Source organism: Elaeis guineensis, chromosome 4 (assembly GCF_000442705.2).
Source record: "Elaeis guineensis isolate ETL-2024a chromosome 4, EG11, whole genome shotgun sequence".
NCBI classification, from domain to species: Eukaryota; Viridiplantae; Streptophyta; class Magnoliopsida; order Arecales; family Arecaceae; genus Elaeis; species Elaeis guineensis.
This window is the reverse complement of record NC_025996.2, coordinates 38,939,236-38,950,435: the sequence shown is the minus strand read 5'-3', so window position 1 is coordinate 38,950,435 and position 11,200 is coordinate 38,939,236. Positions and strand designations below refer to the sequence as shown.

Genomic DNA, 11,200 nt, shown 5'->3' with positions numbered 1-11,200 from the left:
ATATATATATACCCTACAAAATATCGAATCTATATATATTATATATTATATATATATATATATATCTAGTGCTACAAGAATAGTTTGCTTGGATAGCCTTCTCAATGTTTTGCATATATATTTATTTATTTGGCATTTTAACCTCAATTAGCCAGGAAACTAACTCAGATTTCATGGATTGTTATATATGCATGGTATTAGAAAATTATCTTCTCGCATAGGACCTGAGGACGTGGATTAAAGAAGGCTCTTATACGGTGTTGAGTTGAAGCTATAGAGTAGAGAAAGGCAAGTGGACCGCTCTTACCTCAGGGAGATTGGAACATGATTGCTTACTTTCACAAGAGGAAGATTGCACATACTTCCAAACAGGGTGTAGATTAATTAATTGGCTTGCAAGTGTAGGGACAAGCATCAATGTCAGGCATTTCTGGATTAATAGTTTTCTTGTTGATCTTATTGTATCTCGTGTCAGTATATTCAAGTTCTATTTCCTTTCTTACACCTTAGTTTCTTTTCTTCATTGATCCAAAAAAACAGAAATCTAAAATCTTAAATTAATAGTCTTTTATGTTTTTGACAAGACTGTAAGTAATTACAAATTTCATGAAGAGCATGCGTGCAAAAGTGGCAGAATAATATGGCAATATTAATTATTTGCAAAATGACATCTGAGCATAGGATGTTTGTGTGGAGTTTCGATTCTAGAGAAGCACGTATGCAGCTCTCAGATTTTCAAATATATATATATATATATATATATATATAGAGAGAGAGAGAGAGAGAGAGAGAGAGAGAGAGAGAGAGAGAGAGAGAGAGAGTGTTAAGCTACAATGTATTTGATTATATTTGGTCCCAAATGAGGCCTAAAATAAATCAATGATCAACTTAAAATAAATCAATGATCAACTTATCAAAATGATAACTGACATGTTGAACATGATTTATGGTGCATAAAAGACCTAGAAATTAAAAAAAAAAAAATCACACAGCTTCAAGATCTTTTATCCTGACATCGAATAGATAAAAAAATAAATAATTTTAACAACATGATCTCATGTCTTTGTTTGATATAATCTAGATGCATTCAAATCAGTTGAAATCTTATCTATATACATTTTAAAGTATTTAAATCAAAATAAATGATTTAGAATTTGTAAATTATATGGTATATAATATACCTTTAGCTTACTAATTATATTGCTATCATTCATTTTGTGTTCCCTTGATATATAGGCAATAGATTTCTAAAAGAAATAATTTAGTCTTTAGATATTTTATACATCAAAGATCACAATCAATAGTGCTGATTTTATTTTGAGAGATACATTATTGATTTCCACTATAAAGCATTTAGGGTCAAATGCATTTGATTACATCATGGCCTAACTCTCTCTACATGTGAGGCTTGTGGAATACATAACATATTTTCTACTTTTTTGAGAGGGAATCAGTTTTAAAAGGTCGGCTTGTAAGCTTTCTTAAGTTTTCGTCAAGTAAATGGACATGGTAAAGGGATGCCACCATTTTCTTTAAGAAAGAAATTACACCAATATTTTTCTGTTAAACATTGCTTTGCATTCTTGTGGAAAACACTACACAGTAACATTAATATTTTGTATCCAACTGATGTGGTATGAATTGAGACACTTTAAAATCGAGTATTATGGTTTGTCCCATACTGGAAGAAACTAGCAAGCTTCAAGAAACCATAATATGCACAGAGAAATCAGATTTCAGTGATCTCGGACTCTTCGAGATCTATGAGTGTTATTCGTGGACTCGGCGAAATTCTAATTTTTTATGTACCACAAAGCAGCCAAAACCCTTCAGCTATAATCTAGTGACGAATTTATTATGAATTTTAGAATTTTAGTCATATTAGAAGTCCTTTAATTAGATGTAGGTTCTAGATTGAAAATTATCTTGGACCAAGATTATTGAAATATATTGATATACATATAATATTGGATTATGATGGATTATTGATTATCATCATTGATTACATAAAACTTCTCTTCTTCTAAATCTCTCTGTTAATGCTTCTTCTAAATTCTTTTTCTTTATAATTTTCTCTTTTTCATCTCTATGGGCCTTCTACATTGTCTGAGCTGTATCAGTTGGTATCAGAGCCAAAGATCCTGCAAGCTTGAATAAAGATGGACTTAGATGTGAAATATTTGGTCCAGATGATACACACAAAGTTTGAATCCTTAGTAGAAGATTTCAAGAGAGTCATGGTTTTATTAGAGAATCAATCTTCTTCGGCAGAATTGATCCCTTCTTCTCAACTTCTCCTTTCTATGGTTGATTATTATCAGAAGTTGCAAATTCAACAAATCCATGTGAAGCTAAGGTGACACATAAAATCAGTTGATCATGGTCCTTCTTGTTCTTCTTCTTCTTCCATAAAAGTTCTTCAGACTGCATATGTTTCTAAACAAAAGAATAGACCACTACAAAATTCTACTAATAATTTTGTGCAACTGAGCTTTTAGAGCAACAGTGACTTGTGAAAAATTAAAAGAGATGATTATTGATGGTGGAAGTACGTACCATGAATGTACTCTCAGCGGAGGTGATAAAAATAATTCAATTTAATTTAAGACAGAGTCAAAAACATCTCCATATCAGTTGACTTGGCTGGACATTAATCACGAAAAGATTAATGTAGCATATCAATGTCTTATCTCTTTTTGCATTGACAATAGATGTAAAAATCAAATAATATGTGATGTAGTCTTGTTGATTGTTCATATGGTTTTACGCATGCCAAGGTTATTTGACAAGGAAGTAAAATATGATGGTCGGCTTATTATTTTGATGCATGATGGGCAAGAGGTTAAACTTGTAACATGAAAAAATGATAGACATTGTTGTGGCCAATCTCCGGTTGTGCCTGACTTCGGTGAAAAGCAATTCACAAAAGAAGTCCACTCGTCAAAATTATGTCCAGCGAAAACCCTTCGATGCCTAAGTCAGTGAATCAATAGCAAGTAGCAATAGAAAAGGAAAGAAGGAAGACTTAACCTGAAAGCTAAAAAAGCCTGAGGGACCACTAAGACACGGGGAAGAAGAAGATGGCTCCAAAATTTTTGACTTCCACTGGAACTCAATGATACTCTTGACACCCACAGAGATTGCTTGGGCTCTCAAAATTGCGACAGAAGGTCCAAATAAGGGAAGAAAATGACCTTATATATATAGGATCCATCGACGGTCGAGATAGGCTCATTCGAATCGAGATTGTCTTAGATCTTGACATGTGGCTACGTCTGAACCGATCGTTGTTCCGACCTTTCGATGCACCTATCACTAGATTGAGACATGTGGGCACAATCCACATGAATTGATAAGAGCCAACAACCGTCGGACACGTGATAGCTCCCGACCGGCTGAAATCAAGTCAAATCATATCATTCCGCCATCCCATCGACTGCAATATTAAATAACCGTCTCCTTAAATTGACATTCCAATGATGATCATACGATCATCGAAACGATAAAATGACTGGAGATCTTTCGATTTTCGAGAGGATCATTAGTGCCTGTAGCCGAACGATCATAAAATCAGGGCTTGAAATGACACGTGGAGACACCCTTCGTCCAATGTGTCAAGTCACGTGTCAAGCCACCTTAGACTTGGGAGTGGGGGCAATTATTGGGGCAATCGGATCTGCTCTCTCCGATTCACGATCGGCCACTCGAATATGTATCGGTACCCTATGGAGAATCGTCAAAGCTAGACCGCTGAACAAGTTCTAGTTCAACTATTATATCTACAAGGCTCATCGTCCGACTTTCTATCTGTGCCAAAGACATGGACATCCGACTATTAGTCGGTGTACCGACAGACAGTCGATAATTTCCAATCGACTTTTCTGATGGATCCAAGTCAACTATAATGACTCGATCGACTTCATAACCGATGGCCAGTCGGTATATCAAAGTCACCAATCGATGGTCGATATATTTCAAGCACCGACATATAATCCGTATGCCCACATCATCGATACACAGTCAGTATATCAAAACCTGCTAGCGCAAAGGATGCGTAACGGCTACTTACCACATTATTAGTGAGCATTAGCTGTTCACTCTACGATCATATAATACTGGGATAAGCGGAACCCACATGTCAGATCGTTACAGATAGTTACATCCAAATTGCCGATATAAAGGAGAGGTAAGGAAACGGCAAAGATAAGATACATCTGAACTAAAACTCTATCGAATTTTATACTAAATATCCTTTTCACCACTCTCCGCTGATTAGGCATCAGAAGAACTCCATCGGACATAATTTCGATCTTTTGCAGGTTGCTCTTCAGTGGAATCGGACACATTTGGAGATTGGCCACAACAGAGATAATTAACAACAGTTCATATCTGTGAACTTGAGGACCAATTATTTTTTATAAGGAGAGTTTGATGCAGGATGAATCCGGAAACTTTTCTTCTTGGACTAGATATAACAAGCAAGCTTCAAGAATCCATTAACTTTGGATAAAGAAATTGCATTCTGGTGATCTTGAATCCGTTCGAAATGGTCTCTTTGGACCTTACAATTGTAATTCACAATCTTCAATATCTCTCTCCTAGTTTTTCTTCTAACTTCTTTTTCTTTATCATTTTCTCTTATTAAAGTGATCTCTACGAGCCTTCTACATTATCTGAGTTGCAGTACCAACTAATCTAAGTCTTGGTACATTTGGAAAAACAACAACTGCTCTAACCTTTATAACAGCCATCAGCAGTTTTCAAATAGGGATTATAGCATTATTGCAACCATGATGTCTTTGGAAGTTGCAGGTTATTAAAAATGACCTAAGGCCAATGCTGACATGAACTTGACATAGAGAGCTTCAACATTTCTAATAATAAAAGAAGAGCAGTAACAACTCATTCAATAATTATATTTTATATTTGGATTTATTTATTTAATTTTTTATTGAATTCATATTTATATTCTATATTTAATATAATTCAATAATTTAGAGATATATTTTTTCATAAGAACTATCTATTTGATGCTCTTCTTAGAATCATCAGTTTCATGCATTGCATGCGATGGAATGCAACCGTTCATCAAATTCTCCTTGTACTTGAATCAATCTTGTGCAATTTGATGCCAAATATTTTGGATAAAGGGGAAAAAAAACAGATGGCAAAATATCTAGTCCCTTACATTTTATCATAACAACTGAAACATCCATCCAGTGCTCCTTCCCTTTGAGTCCTTCACATGCATTGCACCGGCTGAGTGTGTTAATCTCATACTTGATCTATGAACTAATCTTGATCTATGATGTTATTAAATGCAGCCATAGCATTTACTTAAGGCTGATTGTAGCCCATTATTCTCTTGGTTTACCATTAAGTTCTTGTTGCCGTTTTAGACATATTTTAAAAGTTCAAGCCACTAGACATAATATGAATTGGAGATAAACCAAATAGACATGTTAAAAACTATGTAACACCAAATGGTGATGAAATTAATGGTTTAAATTTAATACTAGACGGATCTATATACAAATGTCCTATTTTGGTTGCCTAGAACTAGGTACGGTCAAGACGGAGTCAACAATGATGAGTACATGACCTTATGATCCACAGCCAAATCTTTTGATCAGTCTCTTCGGGCAATCAGTGGCTATTGTTAGCATGATTTTAGATGATCATATAATGTTAGGGATCACATAATTTTAAGGAGATTATAAGATTTTAGAGATCACATGATTTTAAATTATCACATGATAATTCATATTAGCTCATAATATTTTTCTTTAGTATAATCTTATATCAACGTATATTATTTTTCTTATATAGAGTCTATATACTAATGTATATAAGTAACCCTCTAAGATGTACCGAGTATGATAGAACAGAAATATAAAATATTTTCTCCCTCTATCTCTCTCTTCCTCTCTTATTTTTCTTTGTTTCTGCAAATATTTTAACAGCCACTATACATTTTGATGAAGCACATGATAACTCTTTGAACAAAAAAACACTGATGACCATGGAAATAGCTAGGAGGCCACGGCAATTATAAGGATTTTGAAATATGGCCGATGTCTACAAGGACATACTCCTATCTGAATCCATCTTTTTGTCTTTATTGTAGTTAGATCGAAACATCATCTACCTAATCCTAACATTAAAATAATGCAAGTACAATAAAAACTTAATCCACTACAAAATCAATTTTATAGGGTGGAGCTCCAACTCTCTGCTTAAAAAAAATGAAGCCCTGAACCAAGTTGGGGTCTTGGGCCGGTCTATATAATGGATTCCCTGGCCATGAGATCATGTCAAAGTTCCCGGGCTTTGCCTTGCCTAGTTTCAAAGTGCAAGGCAGGTTTGATTTTCTTCTTTCTTTCAGGTGTCTCCTAATTTGTTGGAGACACCAACAGTTTAGGCTTAGTTTTTTGCTTCGTTATTGCTCCTAAAGTTGCAGGTACTATGTGAAAGCATTGTTCTGCTTAACATCTTCTTGGAAGTACACGTTAAGGCAAACAAGGTTTGTAATTTTTGTTGCACCGATGTCCTTTTCATATTCATGTGATAAACTGCAATACATTTCTTTTCACTTTATTATGATATTGGCATGCTAATTTATATTAAGGATTCCTTTGTTTTTCATAAGCTCTTCAAATTTCATGTACAAATATCTGGTAGATCGTTGCAACTAAAATGCTATATTTCATAGCATAATAACAAGATATTGAAAGAGATGAGAAGGTAAAACAGAATACAGAAGCACCTGGCCACCAGGCAAGGAGGTCTATGCCAAAATTTTTTGAAAGGGACAGTCGGGACTGGACCTGGTTGTTGAGCAGTGACTCTCTTTGTTCACTGATCAAAATGAAATCCCAAGAACCAGTCTCTAAATTCCCAACCTACCACCAAAAGAATAAGAATATATATATATACACACACATGTATGTATGTACATATATACATGTATATATGTATGTACATATATACATGTATATATGTATGTACATATATACATGTATATATGTATGTACATATATACATGTATATATGTATGTATATATATGTGTGTGTGTGTGTGTGTGTATAGCATGTCTGACATGAAACCATATTAAGAAGGAGAGGGAGAGAGAGATTATGTACTTGGCAGCACCATTTACCTTACTAGGTGCATGGTTTCTTATAGGTCTCTAATACAAACTTTCATATGTTTCTTTTGCTATAATAGAGGGGGTGTTCATCAAAAGCGTTGAAGGAGTCTTGCAATTTTCTTGGGAATTCTGGTTAACTTAGTCCAAGAAAATGGCCCTCGCATCAACAGTTTCGGTAGTTCTGGGCTCAATTGCCTTCGGAATATTTTGGGTGCTAGCTGTTTTCCCTGCAGTTCCCTTCCTCCCTATAGGAAGAACTGCTGGATCTCTACTTGGTGGCTTGCTAATGGTCGTCTTCCGAGTCGTCACCCCCGACCAAGCCTACGGTGCCATCGACATGCCTATCCTCGGCCTCCTCTTTGGGACCATGGTGGTCAGCATCTATCTCGAAAGAGCCCACATGTTCAAATACTTGGGTCGCCTGCTTTCATGGAAGTGCAAAGGTGGCAAGGACTTGCTATGCCGAATCTGCCTTATTTCGGCCTTGTCCAGTGCAGTATTCACCAATGACACCTCCTGCATTGTGCTTACAGAGTTTGTTCTCAAGCTCGCAAGGCAGCATAACCTGCCACCCAAACCATTCCTTCTAGCATTAGCATCCAGTGCCAATGTTGGGTCCTCTGCAACTCCCATTGGTAACCCACAGAACTTGGTTATAGCTGTTCAGGGTAAAATTCCTTTTGGAAAATTCTTCATGGGAATCCTCCCTGCGATGCTAATTGGGGTGGTTGTCAACATAGTTCTCATTCTATGCATGTATTGGAAAGAACTAACAATTACCAAGACTGAAGAGGAGGTGATGGAGGAGGGGGTCGTTCAGGAAGAAGTCCTCTCCCATAAATTCTCTCCTGCAAGAATGTCTCATACCCCAGAGAGGAACGCAACGCCCGGTAAGAAGGCTGAGGAAGGGGTGATGGAGGAGCCAGCCATGGAGGATGAGATTAGCTCCCATAAATTCTCTCCTGCGAGAATGTCGCATATGACCCCCGAGGTGGTTCATGGGAATGATGCCGAGAAGAGTAGTTCATGGACTGGTGGCTTTACAAAGCCTTCTTTGCAAGTCTCTGATGTGAAGAAACTTTTAGCCAAGAAGACCTTAATCCTGAAGACCTGTGTTTATCTTGTGACTGTTGGGATGCTGATCGCTTTGCTTATGGGACTAAATATGTCATGGACTGCTATCACTGCTGCCCTTGTGCTTGTAGTTATTGATTTCAAAGATGCAGGACCCTGCCTTGAGAAGGTAACCAACACCATGCTCATAATTTTGTTAGGTTTTCTTTTGCATGTATTTGAAAGACAAAATAGAAATAGGACATTGCCTCAAAAAAAAAAAAAAAAGAAAAGAAAAGAAATAGGACGTGTATATGGATCTTTCTGATTCTATTTTATGTGAGTTATTGGCTTGAAAATCAGTAGTTTTGATTAAGCTGGTCACTGAAATTTAAGCTGTGTGAAAGCTACTTAGGTTGTATTCTACATTTATGTATATCCCTTTCACATAGCCTAGCTAATTACTTTGAAATCGTAATGCAAAAAAAGAAAAGAGGAAATAATAGAGTAGTTGATTATAAATGCTTTCTTATTCGCAAAATAGTTTAAGGTATCTTATGATGAAGTTTGACAAACTTGATTTCATCTTGTTAATGATGGCTTCGGATTCCCGACGTCTGATAACTTTAAAGCCATGTGAAATGATAAATCTACATGATTGCCTTGCTTCTATAGTAAAGCTGATGAGTGCCCTTTTTCTGAATAATGTCTCAGGTTTCATACTCCCTACTGATATTCTTCTGTGGAATGTTCATCACTGTGGATGGATTCAACAGAACCGGGTTACCAGGTGCTTTGTGGAACGCCTTGGAGCCTTATGCACGTATCAACCATGCCAGTGGAGTGGCAGTGCTCTCCCTAGTGATACTGCTGCTCTCAAATGTTGCATCAAACGTACCAACTGGTAGGCTAACTTTCATTTCTCTTCTTCCTCCAATTGTTTGTTGTTACATAATATAGTCGAAGATTAGATGCGTCGCACTGAGCAAAGACTTTAAAAGTCGGAATAAGAAAACTCTAATTGACATGATCTAATCAACTGAGCAAATTTTGGTACAGTGCTCCTGCTTGGAGGTCAGGTGGCGAGATCAGCAGCAGCACTATCTCCGGCGGATGAGACAAAGGCATGGCTCATACTTGCATGGGTGAGCACGGTGGCTGGCAACCTATCCCTCCTTGGCTCAGCTGCCAACTTGATTGTTTGTGAACAAGCACGGCGGTCGCAGCATTATGGGTACACTCTCACCTTCTGGGGCCATATTGTTTTTGGGGTCCCATCTACGTTGATCGTAACGGCCATCGGTCTGCCTCTCATCAGAGGTTAGCCGTGTTTTTTTTTTTTTTCTTTTCTTTTCTCGAAATAATAGTGGGAGCACCATCAACTAAAATTGTCTAGGTCAAATACTTAGAAAATACCTAGGCCAGCTTATGGGCAAGAATGGTGTTTGCCTTGTAATGCAGTGTGCTTGTTTTAGTTGTAATCATGGATGTTTTTGTGAGATATATGGACAAATATGGGCTGTTTGTGAATGAATCTAGTTTGAATTGTTTGGGTGAAACCACTTATGCCTTTAGATACTTTCCTTTTCCTGCGCGAAGCTATTCTAAAAAAGAATGGGATTTTGGTGAATCCTGCGAGTTCATTAGCCAATAAAGAATAAAAGCCGCGCATGAGGCTACAGGTGTGGATACCGTATCTCTTGTTATATATAGAATGGAAAGTCTTGAGATGTCCATCAAATTTTTAAGCAATCTAACATGTGAAAGTGTGAAGATTAAGTCACAAGGAAAAAAAAAAAAAAACCGTAGATGATTGGGCTGAAAATCCTATGAAATTTGTGGATTAGACCGGTTCAACTAGCAAAATCATAAGAGTACAGATTAAAGTAGATCTATATTCATAAATATCTAGAAGTGGTTTTGAAGCAAACTGGCCCAAATCCCATAGGAAAAAATAAATCTCAATTGAAAATTCAATCCAGTTCAATGAAAAATACTACAATCAGTCCATAGTCGATCAAAAATAGGCTTATTACAAATCCAATCAAGAATAAAAAATACTATAATCAATCTATAATCAATCCCAAATCGGCCTATATTATATTATCCTCTGGTCCACATGGGCTATACGCTAGACCCGTTTTAATATATATCATTTATAACTATTTAAGATCTCATCAAACAAAACTAGCTAGAAGTTACTATTTGAGTTCTTTCGCTCTATATAAATATCTAAAATTTTTTGATGCACAACAACATAAAACTAAACATATATATACTCATATAGACCATCAGAAGACTGGATCCATGGTCCATAAATACCAAAAAACACTAAATCATGTTCCTTCTAAGGTTGACTTATGAGTTGATTATAAGGTGTTTGACTGAATCTAAACTGTTAGGCTGATGAAAATGCCGAGCTTAAATGGAGAGTATACGATGACCCATGTGTGCATGCATTTAATCCTTTATTGATTATTTACAATTGTTGGAATCAAATTTGGTACATATATATATATATTTCAAAACTTTATTTTCTAAACACCACAGTGGAGAATAAGATTAAAACAGTTTTAATCTGAATTATGCATGCATGAAAATATAAAACGATATGAATCTATCTTATATGCTGAAATTGATATGTGCTGAATTCAGATTGTGATCAAATTACATACCTGTTTCGCAATTCTTTTCTTCGAATATAGATCTGAAAGAGAATAGATTCTCTCTTAGCCACACAAATATCTAACCTCTATAAGTATCCACTCGAAATCAGCCTGGAACAGTCCTCTATAAGCTGAATTTTGAAATCATATGCTCCTGTGTAGAGCCAAAGAATCAAGGTAGTCTTCTTTGGCTAGCCTTTTCTTATTAGGTCCTCAATTGAATCTTAAACATGTAATCAATATTGATTGACCGGAATCCCAACAGCGCCCTGCTATTCTAGTCTAACATATAATCCTCGTTGTCTCGTATTAATCAAAATAGAAAATAAT

The 11,200-nt window shown here is 36.1% G+C and overlaps 1 protein-coding gene across 1 annotated transcript; it reads left to right on the top strand.

Moving 5' to 3' along the window:
* The first annotated feature begins 6,329 nt into the window (after positions 1 to 6,329).
* Positions 6,330 to 9,755, top strand: LOC105042912 (silicon efflux transporter LSI2). The gene is made up of 4 exons (XM_029264343.2): positions 6,330 to 6,523; positions 7,229 to 8,394; positions 8,919 to 9,108; positions 9,264 to 9,755. The coding sequence occupies exons 2-4, from the start codon at positions 7,303 to 7,305 to the stop codon at positions 9,527 to 9,529; spliced, it is 1,548 nt and encodes a 515-aa protein (XP_029120176.1). The 5' UTR covers positions 6,330 to 6,523; positions 7,229 to 7,302; the 3' UTR covers positions 9,530 to 9,755.
* Positions 9,756 to 11,200: the final 1,445 nt, after the last annotated feature.

Bases quoted from the DNA above. Each gene is read 5' to 3' on its own strand.
- LOC105042912 (XM_029264343.2), top strand. From the start codon at position 7,303: ATGGCCCTCGCATCAACAGTTTCGGTAGTTCTGGGCTCAATTGCCTTC. The intron at 8,395-8,918 runs GTAACCAACACC...ATAATGTCTCAG, and splicing joins CAGGACCCTGCCTTGAGAAG to GTTTCATACTCCCTACTGAT. The intron at 9,109-9,263 runs GTAGGCTAACTT...ATTTTGGTACAG, and splicing joins TGCATCAAACGTACCAACTG to TGCTCCTGCTTGGAGGTCAG.